This window comes from Harmonia axyridis, chromosome 1, assembly GCF_914767665.1.
Source record: "Harmonia axyridis chromosome 1, icHarAxyr1.1, whole genome shotgun sequence".
Taxonomy (NCBI): Eukaryota; Metazoa; Arthropoda; class Insecta; order Coleoptera; family Coccinellidae; genus Harmonia; species Harmonia axyridis.
In genome coordinates this window covers 81,863,174-81,880,258 of record NC_059501.1, presented here as the reverse complement: position 1 = coordinate 81,880,258, position 17,085 = coordinate 81,863,174, and the positions used below count along the sequence as shown (strand labels likewise).

At 35.7% G+C, this 17,085-nt stretch overlaps 2 protein-coding genes across 2 annotated transcripts in view; one reads left to right on the top strand and one right to left on the bottom strand.

Annotated features, from left to right (window-relative positions):
• Window positions 1–17,085, top strand: part of LOC123671426 (neural cell adhesion molecule 2) — a 412,137-nt gene that overhangs the window by 161,206 nt on the left and 233,846 nt on the right. The window lies entirely within an intron of this gene.
• LOC123671427 (glucose dehydrogenase [FAD, quinone]-like) lies at window positions 56–9,293 on the bottom strand. Its single transcript, XM_045605280.1, has 5 exons — window positions 8,687–9,293; window positions 4,094–4,548; window positions 1,741–2,177; window positions 1,285–1,684; window positions 56–1,032 (listed from the first exon to the last, which is right to left on the bottom strand). The coding sequence occupies exons 1-5, from the start codon at window positions 8,975–8,977 to the stop codon at window positions 450–452; spliced, it is 2,166 nt and encodes a 721-aa protein (XP_045461236.1). The 5' UTR covers window positions 8,978–9,293; the 3' UTR covers window positions 56–449.

Sequence of the window (17,085 nt, the reverse complement as noted above, 5' to 3'; positions counted from 1 at the left end):
TTTGTTAATCATTTTATCTAATAGATTCACTTAACTGGAAAAATAAAATCATAGATTAATTTCGAGAATAACATGATTTATTGCAATTTTAATTCACTAAGAGATCTTCCGACATTCCTATTGCTTTTCTGTTATCGTAGCTAAAACATTCTGAAAGAGCACCTCATACTACAATTTTGGTATTATCTCCACAGAACTGCACCAAAAGCCTCTTCATCTTCAGAATAAAGAAGCCATTCGATCAGCCTGAATATGGCACTTAAAAATCTCTGTCAAGGATGCAAACTCAAAATAATACTGAATACATAGGTGAACAGCAGTTGAAGATATATTTCTTCAATCACATGAATCCAGAGAGCTTTGAAGAATTTGTTTAACTAAAAAATATAATCTTCTTTAAGAAGATTAGTTCATCATTAACTTAATTTTAATTATTCTAAATCACTAATTTAACGTTGATAACCCCATTGGTTATTGTTGTTCATTTGTTTGTACTGTCTGCTGCCATTTGATGGTGGTCCATTCAAATTCCCTCGCTGGTGCCAAGGGTGTTGGTAATGCTGATATGGATTATACTGCCCGTTGGAAGGTCCAGATGCACCAGGTGGTCCTCCATTGAATGGAGGTCCACGAAAACCACCTCCTGGGCGTTTATTTCCACTGAAACCTATGCTGGGGAAAGGACTATGAGGATCTTTCACCGTGGTGTAGTTCCGTTTGGCCTGCCCGCCGACCGGATTCGATCCGAATTCACCGAATCTCGAGGGCAAGGAGGGGGCGTATTTATCCTTGATGAACTGCACACCCCTTTCTGCTATCATGACACACGTGGCGTGGGTGTTACCGGAAACTAGGGATGGCATTACTGATGCGTCCATCACTCTCAAACCGGATATACCATAAACTTGCAATTTGGAGTCTACGACAGCCATGGGATCGGAGGATGGTCCCATTTTGCAGGAACCAGCCTGGTGGTTTTCTGCTCCGGTGTATAGTCTTATGGCGCAGTCCCAGAAGGCGTCGGAGTCAAACCTGAAATAAATTAGAGCTTGCTATGATTTGTTGAGATGTTTGGATATACAATTGAATGAAGGAGTTCATTTATTTTTTTGATTAAATTTAATAGGTTCAGCCTTGAGAATTTATTAGGTGAAGTTTGCAGTGATGCAGTGCCTCATTTGCTCATATTACAATTGCCATTCAAGGAAGAAGGCTATATTGATTCTTCAAGTTCTAGCACCAAGTGATTTTCATTAAGAAAGTATTAATTCATAATTTACATACCTATGAAGTTGTCCACAATTTCCATACTCATCTTTGACCATCTCAACTCCATACTTCTTCTTCAACACCGTAGTATTGGCTAATCTCTGGATGATCCTTACTCCTTCAATCAAAGTAGCAATATCTTGAGATTCCTTCAGATAGTTCACCTTGATCGAAGGTGGGTCCAATGGATTGTTGGACTTCAGGCTGATGGCACCTCTGCTCTTTGGGTGAAGAGTTACTGGCGATATAGTTAGATGCTTGGGTTTGTTGGGATTCTGTGGATCCTCCAAGGACATGGCCTCTCCAGTTTTGGAGCATTTAGCCAGGTAGCCAGCGAAGAAGATCTGAAGATCTGGGTCTTGACCACTTGGATCCGCGTATTTGGTGCTGACTCTAGCCGTGAGTTGAGACATTCCTGAAAAAAAAAACAGTAAGTTACGTAGCCTAAAAGATCTTTCTCTTGATTATTACCTGTAGAAGACAACGGTCCTTTCTTGTACAAAAGATACTGCATGGCAGAACTCCAGTCGAGGTCGTTGTAAGCCTTCTCAGTCTTCAGCAAGAAATCGAGATAGAAAGTCACGTGGTTGTGAAGATTCCTTCCAACCCCAGGTAGATCGTGCACGACAGGTACACCAACCTTCTGCAGTTCTGCTTTAGGACCTACTCCGGATAGAAGAAGGAGCTGAGGAGAATTGACTGCTCCGCCTGAGACTACAACCTCTCGCTTGACCTTGACAGAGAATTTTCTTTTTTGGTACATGAACTCAACACCCCTTACACGTTTGGGTTGTGAGTTGGGGTCGATAAGTATCTTGGTCGCAGTGGAGTTGAGCATGATGTGAAGATTGAGGCGATCTCTAACGGGTCGAAGAAAGGCACTTGCACTGCTTTCTCTGACACCATCTCTGTAAAAGAAAAAATTTTGTAATGATCGTTGAATTTGCATTGTTTGAACGCAGTATTTTTCATGGAAATTAATAAAATAGATACTGGAAAAAATAAATTATTGCTCTTTCATAATTCGTGTTATATTTGTCGATGTTTCCACTCTTTCTTTCTATCGTGAATTCTATGTAGATATCTCATATCTCAGGAAGGCTTTAACCTCCAAAACTTCTATGAATAATGTTGAACTTCTAATTCGTTAGAGAGTTTTTTTTGGTTGTGTCATTATTCCGAGTAAATTCAACAGGTTTCTCCCGGTATCGAAAATACCCAAGAGTATTTCTTAAACGCGATCCTCTAAAAAAATTAATTGCTGATTTTCATTGAGTTATGAATTCCTTTCAAGTTCCCAACGTTCGTAAAAAAATTCGTAAAATATTCAAGGAGCGTAAATTGAAATTTGCATTTCGTTCAGTCATCAGCCTCAAATGGGTTTCCGCCCATTTCTCGATAGAATCAATAAAAATTTGGATGAATTCAGGATTAAAATTCAAGAACGGTATGTTGTGATCGATTCGAACAGTTCCTAGAGATATTGGCAATTTCGATAATGTCATTAGTTGATTACGACGTTCGAATTTTATAGGGTCCTGCAACAGTGGCAACCATGTCTCTAGTTTCAAGAAAAATATGTTCAGTCACACAGGGTGGTCATTTTTTCCTGGACGAGTGACAACTTCGTTTTTTCTAAGTGAAGTCTTCTTTCCAGTTTTTCGATTTCTGCATGAAATAGAATACTTACTTCACTTCGAAAATATTTATGGTTTTCGAGATATTCACCATGAGTTTTTTGTATTCGTCAATTCGGTTATTTGATAGTACGGAATTAGGGTTTCGTAAGTTGAAATTCGTATATTGAGATTTGCAAAATTTTCCTCAGATACAAGGGAGGTTAAAGTATCAAGAACGATCAATAAGACCTCGACGTCAACTACAAGAAATCAGGACTGTCAAAATAAGAAAACTTCTTTAATAAGTGCTAAAGATAAAATTGATACGCTTTCTCAAGCTGGCGTATTCAGGATTATATTTGTCTTCTCCTTCCTTATTAGGGAATTCTCCCTGTTTGCTTGAGCTTGGCTCCTATTCAGTAGATGAGGAAACCAACTTTGTCCCCATCTCTTCGTGTGCGTCCAGGTTATTTTTTCAATTGGGCCGTTCATGTTTTCAGAAGCAATTCTATCTGAATTCCCTCCATCTTTGCCAACTCCACTTGATAGCATCAACCTTTCTCTTATTGGTTATTTTGCTGGTCTGTCTATCTCTTAATGTTACCCCCGAAATTCTGCTCAAGATCTTCAATTCTACCATTCTGAGATTCTGTTTGGTTGGATTACGAGTATATTGTCATTGTGAAAAAGTTCACATTAAGTCTACAAAAAAAAAAGCATTCGAGTCCTAGTCCAGGAGAATGAACGATGTTACCGACTGAACTTAACAACTAAGTTCACACTCTTCGAACATGCTCTCTCTGATGGACATAATATCTAATTCTCGAGAACAGAAATGATCCTAGACATTAAGAAATACTACCTTCGAATGAATATGGATGCAATCGAAATATACAAACATTCGCATAACTTCAACTGATGAAAAGAAACACCAATAGTGTACATCACTTGGTTACCAGCAATACATCTTAAAGAAATCAAATTCCTCAGAATTGTGAAGGGGATAAACCCCATAGCTCCTTCTCCTCTGGGGAGAGTATCAATACCTCATCCAGAGAGTATCACTTATATGGGAAAAATGCCGCGTCGAGTTACAATTTATCACCTAGAAACCTCTAAAAATGCTTACCGCAGTCGTATGTAAAACGCCAAGTGAAAAAGCTACTAAAGCACAGCTGAAAAGCTTCAAAAGATTCCCAACCAACCTTGTATTCGACTGAGCCACTGCGAAACCACTGTACTGAGCTCCATTCAGATCATCAGAAACTGGGTATCTCAACTCTTGGGCAGCCTTCAGGATGTCGTATGCCAGTGGCGGGGTATCAGGGAATCTGTTGACCGTCATTGGTCCACCTCTGTTGTGGTACTTTGGATCAACCAAAGACCCATACTCCGTGTTATTCTCGGACTTCAAGAAGTAAGGCAGAACGTCGTTGTAACCCCATCCGGTGTTGCCAGCTTCTGCCCATTTGTCGTAGTCGCGGGGGGTTCCCCTCATGTACATCATGCCGTGGATGACGCTGCAGCCTCCTAGGACTTTTCCTCTTGGCCAGTCGCATCTTTGCTCGGGGAATCCCTTGCAGGCATAGGGTTCTGGATCTGTCTTGTACTTCCAGTCCATGTCAGGGTTGCCATGGTAACTGATAACCATAGAGGGGATCTGCGGAAAAATTGAGAATTAAAATGAAGAGTAAAAACTACAAAAAATCTGATTTATCAGAATTAGATATTGTAGTAAAATATTAGAAGTCATCAGCAATCCAATTATTCTGCTTTTTGTCTGTAACAAAGACTCTAACTGTCTCATATATTTCTACCCAGTAAAAACGATTAATTCATTTCCAGAAGACTCTCATCATTATCAATTATAATGGGGAATTTCGAATTCATTCATTTTTCAGTTAAAATCTTTGAACAACTCTTATGATGTCTAACTCAGTTCTTTTGTAGCATTAGGTGAAAACCATTCAGACCACGGATGAAAATCCTGGATTCAACTAGAGTGCCAAGACTTTCAGGTTGAAATCGCATCTCAGAAAGATGGTGGCTGATATCGAACATAAATTGTCATTCATTAAATATTGAATCTTATGGATGTTAACTGTTCTATGACAACATATAGAAAACACCATGATAACGATCAGATATGATTTTATCGAATTCAATGACTGTAAAAAGATTTCTAATTTTTTTCGCAATGTCGTACCGAATATGAATTCTTCTTGATAATTTTATTTTTCCGACAGGAATAATGTACTATTAACATAGTGTTCAAAAGGTCTAATTAATTCCAATATATAAAACAAAGTAACGGCAGAATCAAGTCGACTAGGAGATCCAAAAGAATTTCTTGTCTAATTCATTTATAATTCGATAATATTCATGACGATTTCTGCGATTAAATTGCCTTGAATTTGCATATATATTTATTAAGTCCACTGCCTTGAACTTACTATTCCAGAGATGATCCTTTTTTACTGTAATTAGTTCAAAATGAAGGGAACTTCGTAAAAATCCTTCAAACGTGAAATTGATATAAAAACAATCAAGAAATGAGGAAGAACCATTCTGTGCTTGACAGGAAATACGTTTTTTATGTCATTTCCCACATCATGGGTGCAATTAGCAAATTGCTTGGTTCAATTTAAACAATCTTCATTTAAATGGTATATTATTAGTAGTACCTAAGATTAGTTACGAGACATTCAATTCCATAGTAAATATGAAAACATGTAGCTTCAATAAAAAAATGATGATCTTATCAATTCTTGTTCTCGTTCCATCTATAGCATGTTAAAACACAAAAACGAAGTGACTCATTAGTGTAGAATTCAGTTGTATTCAAATTTGGTAAGGATAAATTTGAATACAAGAGGGTTCCAAGATTACTAGGTCATTTCGCTACAAGAGCTCATAGAATATTCATAGATTTTATTTTAAGTTCTAAGAATAATCCTTTAGTTGTTTCCTGAAGGTTATATTTAGGATTCCAAAAAAACAATTTTTTTTTGTATGATGCAATTAATAACCTATAATTTCCTTCAATACGAAGCTTCACCCATAATATAATCTTTTTTATCAAGCAGAATTTGTAGATTTGGTCAATAACAAATTTTGATGAGTTCTTCGTATTATTAATTATATTTTACTCGATAGCTTTAATAGCTACTTGAATTATTCATTTGAATTATAATCAGATAATCCTCAACTGACAAGTTGTTTCTTCACCTGTAAGCTATTTTGGTTTATTATTACTAATAATAAATCTTTGGAATGGTGAACGAAAAATAGTATATTATTCAACGAGCGGTAATGTAGGTCATAACTCACGAAGATGATGTTTGCAGCACGAGCCGCAGGCGAGTGCTGTAATTCATCAAGTGAGTTATGACCATTACCGCAAGTTGAATACTATACTTTATCTACGACTATATCAATAAATACTAAGAAAAAAATACAGACTTAGAATAAAGACAGAAGGAACGAGAAATAAACATAATGTGCTCGATCCCGTACAAGACAGATGGAAACTGAGTGCCACCAATCACAATCGAACTAGCTTCGGCTAGCTCGAATCCAGTACAGAGTACAGACATAGAAATTTATTGAAAAACCTTAATAATTGCCTATAAAAATGCATTAAAATATACCAAAAAATATTCCCTGTAAACGATGACTTAATGATCTTACTGCTACACCCATCTTGAAAATTTTTTCAAACTCCTTTATATTTTTTCGGGCAATTAATTCTGTATGGTAACATTAGCTGTTTGTCTTTTGGAAATGTATACCTTTATAATATTTCATCTTCACTATCTGAATTAATCGTTTTCAGCAAAACATTCACAATAATTAGATATCAACTTAATTTGAAAACGTCAAAAGTGACATTCCCTCGGACATTCCTCCCCTCAATAACAATAATGGAATGTTCTCTTTCGGCCAATCGAATAGAAGCAGAGAAGTATAGAAGCACAGATCCATATTTTCCGATTTATAATAGTGAGTTATAGCAGTGAGTTATTATAAATCACGCTGTTTGTTAATAGATACTATTAATTGCTCAAAAGCAGTTGAATAATGAGTATATAATTCAATAGGAGTAGATAAAAATATTGACCCCCCTTGAGAATTCTTTACGTTTTGCAATGTGTGAAATTTTAATCTTGCCTCCAGGGTTTTCCTTGAAAACTTTGAGAGTTATTTAGATAAAATTACTACAAATAATACGGTTGCTATACGGTATTGAACCTTTTGGAAAGAGAACTGAAAAAAAAATTTCTTGAAAATGAATATCATGTTTTTCCTTTCATCATAGTTTATTTCTTATAATTTCTCTCTGTCTGATGAGATGTGTATGGAAATATGGGGGTATACCATATTGCAGAATTTGTAGTGTTTTTGTATGTAGATTGAAATACTTTATTATATAGTAAGAAATTATTCTATGAAATTGTGATCTTTATGATTAAATTTCATTGATGGTATCTTTTGATTTACTATTTTCAATACAAAACATTTGAAATCGTTCGGGGAAAAACTATTTTCAACCCGTCTAATATTTTTCCTATTCAAACTACTGAATGAATTATTTCTCCTATCATTCATCATTTACGAGTTATTAATTTCTAAATATTTCCTTCTGAAGATCTAACTGGATAATTGCTTTCTACCACAAGCACCTGTGGCAGAGTGTTCATCTCGTTGATCTACCGCAACTCGATATTGCATTGGCGTAGATCAGAGTCCCGAATCAGAATTTTTTCAGTTGATTCCATAGATCCATTTGTTTCAATGATTTGTCTATTTTATATTTCATATTATGTCTTTCGAACATAAGAATTTCAATGTTACTTGTATATTTAAGTCTGTAGAAATCATCAGGTCGTTTTTGTCTCAAAACAAGTAGCGATGTAACGGGGAACAGTCAATTCAATGTTGCAATCACTTTGTGGTGTCTTAGTTGAAATATATTTTTCTTTGTTGATTCCAGCATAATTTACAGTCTTGCCCGGATTCTGTAGAGTCATCTCCTGTATTGTGGTCAAGCATTGGCCACTACTTTCTTGGGACACATTTATTAATTTTCAGTTGTGGGGTTGTTTGAATTTGAGAGAATAAGGCCTTCAAGCTTCAAGCACACAACTACCAAAATTCAATTATATCCATCTCACATCTTAAGACACGAAATATTACAAAGAGATGATTCCTAACTGTTGAATGTCCATAAAACTAGCAGAAGTGAAAAATTTGACGAATGATTTCGGAGATATACCCATTGAGATATCTTTTCTAACTGATCCGAGAAATATACATCCAATTGAATTCAAAATTATTATTGAGATGTTTAATAAAGACACAAACCTGAGCAAAAAACTTAAAATTTGAATTCCTAATACCATAATTTGTTTTTTCCTTGAAGAGTTCACTTTATTACGGAATATTTTGTGAACAGAAGAAGCATAGATGAAATGAATCATTCGTAAATTCAATTATAGATTTGGATATTTCTTGTCGAAAAATAATTTCGGTAAAGAATTTGAGTATAGGTCTTTCGACCCTTAGGCTTCTTTCCGATCGCAATATCAAAAATAAATATGAAAATATAAAAAATAAAAGTAGAATATCGAACCTTGGGACCAGTTATTCTCATTTTTTTTTCATCAATCAAAAATATTCTCGAAAATTTTCTAGACATTTATAAAAAGGTTCTAATTGAAGATCCCCTCTTTTTCAAATTAACTGAATTTCAAAAGGAAATGTAGAATGTAAACGCCAAATTTCAAACACCTCCTAACCTGTGCACCTGGCGGTTCATCACCTCCAGCCTCCAAAAGCAACACCTTCCACTCCGGCACCTCTGATAACCTTCCTGCAACCGCTGCACCAGCACTGCCACCCCCTATTACCACGAAATCGTACTCCGGTTCCGGCGCCGAGATAGGCTTGACCCTCCCACATATCTCCGAGATATCACATTTGTTCCTGATGAAGCTGTCCAAGAGGGTCATGAACAGGAAGATGGCACCACCACCGCAGGTGGTCTCCAGGGATGGCCCTATGTAGGGCGCGTCGCAGCCACAATCCATGGTACTACTATTTGATACTAGTACCTGGGATTTTACTTCTGGTACTTCTTTTAAAGTATTTCACGAAATTTTGCTCCAGGTGCTGCTTTGAGAGTTTTTTCCGATACTCTACCCTAGGTACTACCTTGTCGGTACTTTGCACGTGAATTTACCCTTGGTACCACCTTGATTCTACCCCAAGTACCACTGTTATACTACCCCGTGTGGCTCTAATTTTGATACCACCTTGATACGAGTACTACTTCGCGAGATTCCACCTCAAGTACCACTGTGATAGTACCTATTGGTGTTCGCGCCGGCGATGAACTGTTAGGATTCACTATACTGGCTCTCATCTTAAATAACTGTTCAATTGGCGGGTGATCGGCCGATGACGGGGCATACCGAAGGTTTCCCACGAATTTGGAATATGTGATTCTGATGTTGTTTTGATTTCGGCGTGTTGCGGATTCCGTGAACCGCAAGGTTTGGTTGTAGGGGACATTTCTTGGTTGAATGAGTTGATGGTTTTGGTTTGGGTGGTGTTTATTGATGTGTCATATTGGTTGATGAGATTTTTTTAGAATTCATTCATTTTTAGATGTCCAAAACAAATTTTTGTGCTTTCATGAGCTCTTTCCAGTGAGACTATAATTTTAAAACAATGTTAGTATTTTCTAGTCAATCCATTGAAGTGATAACTTCAAAATAGATTCAGGGGAAGAATTGACTTGGCCTGAGCAGATTGTTAGCTATAGCTCATTCAGGCACCCTTAGAGAGCACAGAACCGTATATATAAGTTGTGATTCATTCTGATATTATTGTTGTCATTTTATTTATCTAAATAAGAACTTTCTGTGATAAGGTTCTCTACGAATTTTGCATGAACATTCCTGTGGTTATTTTACGTATTGGCTTGATATTCAAGCTACTTGGCTTGAGCTTAACTTGAAATCAACTTGAGTTCAAGTCAAGAAGTGGTTTTTCAATGTTAAGTCAGGTACTTTATCAATAAATACTTGACCTGACATTGAAAAACAACGACTTGACTTGAACTTAAGTCGAGCTGTAGCCACTTCAAGCTACTTGGCTTGAACTTGACGTAAAATTAACTTAAGTTAGAGTCAAGTCGTAGTTTTTCAATGTCAAGTCAAGTATTTATTCTTTGAGTACTTGACTTAACATTGAAAAACCACTACTTGACTTGAACTTGAGTTGATTTCAGTCCAAGTCCGGCGATCTACGTGCCTGATTAGTTGTTACAGTATCAGGATCTCAAACATTAACACTATTCACATTTTCAGCCGCTTGGTTTGTATTTCCGCCTTCATCGAAGAAAAACTGTGGAATATGGGGTATTTTTTTTTTGCTAGTGTCTATCTTTGATGTGCGATCAAACTAAACTAAGTCAACTAATCACAAAACTGTCCGAAAAGTTTTTGTAGTACGAAAACTCATCTTTCTAACGCTATTTAGTGAAATCCGATCGGACTCATACAACGTGAGATACAGATAACCAATTCCATCAAATGAAAAATAATGGATTTCTTTTCATTACACCTAATATTTATACGCAGAATCTCAATTTAATACGTTGTGTGAAGTATGCGACTTCTGAATGCCTGAATCTCTAAAAACCAAATCGGTTCAAATGTTCTTGAGTTATGAATGGTGTAACAGAATTATAAATATTGATAGGAAAACATTGTTCGAGAATGTTTACGATGAATTGATGGAATATAAAAATTGTGACACTATTTCCAAATTTGTCAGGAAGTGCTTCCTGATAGTAAGGAGTAATTCAATATTTGATTTATGGTTTGATTGCGGGGTAGTGACTTTTCGAATGACGACACAGAGAAATTAACAAGATGCTGATCTTGAAATGATTATTCGCCTTAACAATCAGCTACTGTTGCATCGAACTCATCGCCTGTGAAATGAAGAACAAATCGTTTTGACCTCGATCGTTTTTGTTCTTTCGCAATGTTATGGAAAGGTTTCGGATTGAAATTCAAAAAATTTTGTAATTCTTCATCCCAAAATTTACATTTTTTTTATTATTTCCTCGAATAATCCATGGAATTCTAATTTTTCGAATAAACCAGCTGCATGTAAATTACTATCGAGTCGACTAGGAAATCCTCCAGTAATTCTTGCCTAATTCGTTTATAATTCGATAAAATTCGTGACGATTTCACTATTTTATATAGATGATTTGAGAAGGATCAATTTGCATTTATGTTTATGACGTCTGCTGCCTTGAACTGTTTCAGTAATGGTATACATTTTTTGCTCATTCAATAAATCGATCTAATGAATATGTTTTCGTCTATATCGAGATGGAAATTCAAGAAATTCAGGGAATTGTACATGTTGTTTTGATAATATGAATAAATGGAAGATAAAAAGTAGATCAAGATATAAAATGAATGGTTATCCTTGAAGTTTTACTCTTATGCTTTACGCATGAAACAATTGGCCAGAACTCTGATCAAGTGGATATAGGTATAGATTTAATTAGTATTTTTTGAATGAGTCATACATTTTTTCATTTGTACTTCCAAGTTCACCGACCATTTATTTGTTGAAAGGTTTTTTTATTCATTCTCAATATGTTCATATGATCCAAAAAATGTTTGACATTCTGGTAGAAAAAATCTGCAATTGGCATTGCTTCCTCGTCCTTGGCTCCTAAAACATTCGAAAGTAATTCCCGAGAAATTTGCATGAACATATAAACAACTTTTCACTTTTGCGTATAAGCATTGCTTTTGAAAGAATAAAATTTTTTTAAGTAATCACTAACTTAATTGCAACAGAATGAAACAACTCAAAGGCGAGTTGAAGGAAAAGTACCCCAGGATTTTCTTATTTGGGCATCTCAAATTGCTGAACTTTTGATGAGATTCAGAGAGATAAACACTAAACTGACATTTTGAAATAATTATTTTCATTTCAAAAATTACCACAATTTTAGGACTACGAAGTAATAGATATATTGAACGATCTATAATTGTCAATACTGCGAAATTTTTGTTATTTATTCTATGTTTTCATTGGTGATTAGCTATAAATCATCAGAAAAAATTATTTCAGCTGTTATAATCATATGTACAACTCTTCTCTCTATTTGTCATCAAATCTTTTAGAAGATGTTGCTTCGATGTAGACAGATTCGACCTGTTCGAAATTCGACCGTTAACCAAGTTCTTTGACTCCTGCGCTATTGTAGCTTAAAACCTGATCCACCCAAATACAGAAATAAAATTTGCGGGCATGGCTTTCGTTAATTAAACGCACTGTCATCCTTGTCGAGTCATGCCGATATTGTCCACCGCCAGCTGGATAAACCACTCATAAATTTATATATATCCTTACAACCGTTGACTTTTTACAATGTTGCGTTGTCAACCGGTATGTTTGGAATACTAAGCTGTTCAGAATCGAATCAAATATCCTGAGGATATAAGATTCTTCTTTCTTCAGTTCTTTCATTTTTTCGTTATATATGTTTTGGATTTATCAAGAAGAATCTGTGTTGATTCCTAGTGAATTATTCAATTATCAGCGTCTATTTGGCTCAGGTGGGAACCAATTTCAGTACTCAATTGATAATTAGAAATTCATCACAATATTTTCAATTCGTTTACAATTTTTTTTTCTTCAAATGAGGTAGTTCTGGAGCTTATCGAATCATAAAAGTATTTCGTTCATTCATTTGAAGTTTTATGAAAAAATCAATGTAAGAAGTTCCAATGAGATGACCTTATACGCACTGAGAATCATGGATTTTCACGCACTCTTCGTTCAAACCTTCTTAATACCATAATTGATCCTTGATGTACTGCTAGGTCATGGATGACAATGGTCATTCTCATTCAAATGAATTTGAAAGATAATTAAATCAATTGAGAGTTAAAGCAAACTACGAACCGTAAATGTGAGCCCAACTGACGAGAATAAAATAGAAACTATAATGAAGAAAGATGCCTGTCAAATCTTAAATTAATAACTCTGAAGCTGTTATTACATTTTGAAGAGAGAACAAAACAGGTATTTCTTCTCAGATGAAAAATTAAAACAGAAACAAATCATTTTTTGAATATTTGGTATGTTTTTTCGAGTTGTTTTCCTCATTTTAGATTTCTTCTATGTTTCTTTCAGTTCGGTTTCTCGAAGTTACTAACTTATACACTGTGGCCGTAAAGTATGAAACAAATTAATTTTTAGCTGAACAGACCATTTTAAGAAATAATCCTGAAACACGTCGATTTTTTATTTTAATTCACCGTATTTTAAAATGAATATCTAGGGGAATCACTTTCGAGTAATGACGTCACCGTGATTTTTTTCAGGTGGACACCCACATTTTGTCTCAATTTTCCTATTACTTCAGCTGAGCTGATTCCAAAAATGTATCACATGTTGATTCCAATTGGTACAGGCCGGACAAAAATACAATTGTTTAGTGTGTGCTCATAAAATAACGCGTAACATTCTTTATTAGTAAAATTGACAATATTATCAAAAATACTAATTATCCAGCGGCAATTGGTTTGAATGTAACACCCTGTAGTTTGTTACATTTTTAGATTCATAAAAATGAGCTGTTTCCAAACATGTTTGGTACTTGTGATCCAGCAGACAGAATATGAAAGAAATTATTTCTTATTTTTATACATTTTTGATGATTTGGAAATGTAACAAACTACAGAGTGTTACATTCAAACCAAGTGCCGCTAGACAATTAATATTTTTGATAATATTTGTCAATTTAACTAATAAAGAATGTTACGCGTTTCTTTATGAGAACTCACAAAAGTATTGTGTTTTTGTCCACCCTGTACCTATTGGAATCAACATGTGATACATTTTTGAAATCAGCTCAGCTAGAGTAATCCGAAAATTGAGAAAAAAGGGGGAGTTCCATCGACAAAAAATTACGGTGACGTCATTACTCGAAAGTAATTCAACCTGTATATGAGATTATTATTTTAAAATACGGTAAATTAAAATAAAATATCGAAGTGTTTCAGGATTATTTCTTGAAACACTTTGTTTAGCTAAAAATGAATTTGTTCCATACTTTACGGACAGAATGTATATTATTCATTACACTAACTTGCATTCGAAAACGCCTTTGGTTCACTGAAGGAAAATCTGCCCTGGTAAATTTTACAGAGGAAGCGATCCCAACAGGTAAAGTGTTCATCTCTCTTACTCTTCCGTGAAATGGATATGCAAGTTATCAATAATTAATTGAAATAACAATTTTCTAGAATTGAATTTTATTGTTCGATTGATGGTGACGTTACTTAGTGAATTAATACTTTATATTATAAAGGCAGATCAGTATACATGATGAAGTCAATCCAAATATCAAAATTATGACAAAATATCGAAATGAACGTCGCATTCGTCACTCGCTTCATCAAAACGCACCGTCATCCTCCCGGAATCGTTCGTCGATCGGATAACCCGATCGTAAATTAGTAAACCATCGTTATGTATGCGAATTTTGACTTTTCTCAACCGCTCGACGTTATCGGGAGGCACGTTTGGAATACTAATTTGTGGTGCCGCACCGCAACCTGTGAGTGCCGCATCTCTGCCGATTATAAACTGTTTATCTGGAGATTTGCGACGTAAACATTTAAGCTTGATTAACCGCACCGTGCTTGCTTTACTTTCTGGCGGTCGGATTCGGTCTGTGGGTGTGGAGCTTTAGACGCGATTCGAGGGATGAACTGGTGGACGAATCCTGGGTTTTAGTAGATTCTTCAGATTCGAAAGAATATGTTTTTTGACCTCTTATCATTTGTTTATTTGTGTAGTAATCAATGTAAATTTACAAATATCCTTCCATTTTAAACCATCAAATTTACATGGGGAGTCATAAATACATGGGTATATACAGGCATATGAATATACAAAAAAAAAAACAAAGCATTATTAAAATTATACAAAGCAGTCAGATAAGGTTACTTGTAAAGGTAATATAAAACAATGGACATTTTTACACGAGTAAAATACATTTTTTCACTTTATAGGATCTGTGAAGTACTCTTTCAATCTGTAGTAGGCTTTCCGTACCAGTTCCGTCTTGAGTACATTCCGTAATTTTTTGTTGCTCAGTTCCTTATATCTTTCCGGTAGCCTGGGTCGTGGCCAGTCTGTGGTGGGTGATGATGAGCTTACTTGCATTTCTGGTGTTGTACTCATGGTTGAAGTTATTGAGCTGTAAACTATGTTTATGGTCATGGATGTAGGCGACACAGGCGAGTATGAATGAGGATGTCAAAGTAAGGGTGTTTTCCTGCCTAAATAAATGTCTACAGCTCGATGTTTTATCTGTATTGCATATTATTCGTAAAGTCATTTTTTGCTTGACGAATATGCGCTCCCTTCCTGGCATGTTTCCCCAAGCAAGCACTCCGTACGAAATAGCCGAGTGAAAAAAGCCAAAATAAGCCACCTTCGCTGCCTGTTGGCCGGCCAACTGCTTCATTCTTCTTATGACGAAGATTGCTCTAGAGAGACTCTTAACAAGTTCATTTATATGGTATGAGAACTTTAGATCTGACTGGATTTGAATTCCAAGGAATTTGAGGTAGTTTGTCTCAGAGTCTCTAGGTGTGAAGCACAATGATGTATTTTCCGGGTTCACCTCATTCTATTAGCATTAAACCATTGTTGAGCATCCGCCAATGTCTTTCTTTTGCTATCATCTAGTGCCTGATGGTTGAGGGCCGAATGGAGGAAGTTGGTGTCATCCACAAACATAACCACATCCTCATGTTCTATATTCGCAGGCAGATCATTAACATATACCAGAAAAAGAATTGGTCCCAAAATTGATCCCTGTGGAATTCCACTTTCAACCAGTTCCCAGTTAGAGTATTCTTCACGTATTTGTACTTGTTGGTACCTTTTTTCAAGGTAGCTGGTCATCAATTTCATAGCAACTTCCCTTATTCCATAAAACCTCAACTTCTTTAGCAGGAATGAGTGATCAATACTGTCAAAAGCTTTGCTAAGACCGGATGGGGATAATTCACATTTCCTTCCTGCATCAATGACGTCAGCGATCTTTCGTAGGATTTCAGCTAGTGATGTTGTGGTAGATTTGCCCTTCAGGTAGCCTTGTTGTTGTCGGCTCCAGATTTGATTATTATATTATAATATCTATATAGCACTGATCAATTACTGTTTTAAAACCCTTGTAAACAGTCACTAATCACCGTTTAAATGATATAAAGTTCGCAAATCGTATGGACAAAAAGTCCTCCATATGGGAGTACACGGTTTTAATCTGAGGATCTCTAACGCCCTGGGATGTATATTTTTTTTATTTTACCAACTTAGACACTAAATGTTCGCTCACTAGTGTCTTTAAAAAAACCTCAAATATTATTATAACCCTACGGATTGCCAGGTCATGCTGGGATCTTTGAAATAACATAACCTTCTGCTAAAACTCTTCATTGAAGGTGCATTTATCTTTAACACAGAGAGCTTCTGTGCCAATGGAAGGAGTTTATGCTCCTCCTACTCCTGTTGAAGAAAAATAAATTAATGGGGTTTTCACTGATCCATACCAGGAACTTTGGAAGCTGCTATCAGCTGAGCTTCGGGTGATGGTGGGACTGCTGACAGGGCACTGTCGGTGCAAATATATTTTGTACCGCATGGGAAAGTCAGGAAATGAGAATTGCAGGGTCTGTGGAAAGGAGGTACAAAACTGAACACATGGTGTGCAAATAACCAGGGTTAACTGGCCATCACTCATAAGGGAAAGTCAGTTCTGGATATCTTCGAGGTAAGAGATAAGGCCCCTGAGGATGTAGGTACGTTCGAAATATTTTTTTCCTAATAATGTCAAAACTTCCAATTTGATTGGAATAAAATGTTGCATTTAGATATGCAATAACATCTTCGAGCTTCATGTAACATTTCCCTAAATCAAATTGAATCAATCAAAAATTACTACCATGTGACAATATTTCATGAAGATCATGTATTTCAGTTATAAAAACTTTTGTAATTAATATCCTATTTTCTGGAATCGTTAACCCAATTCAGGACAAATGTAAATTCATAATCGATACGTTTTTCAAAGACATCA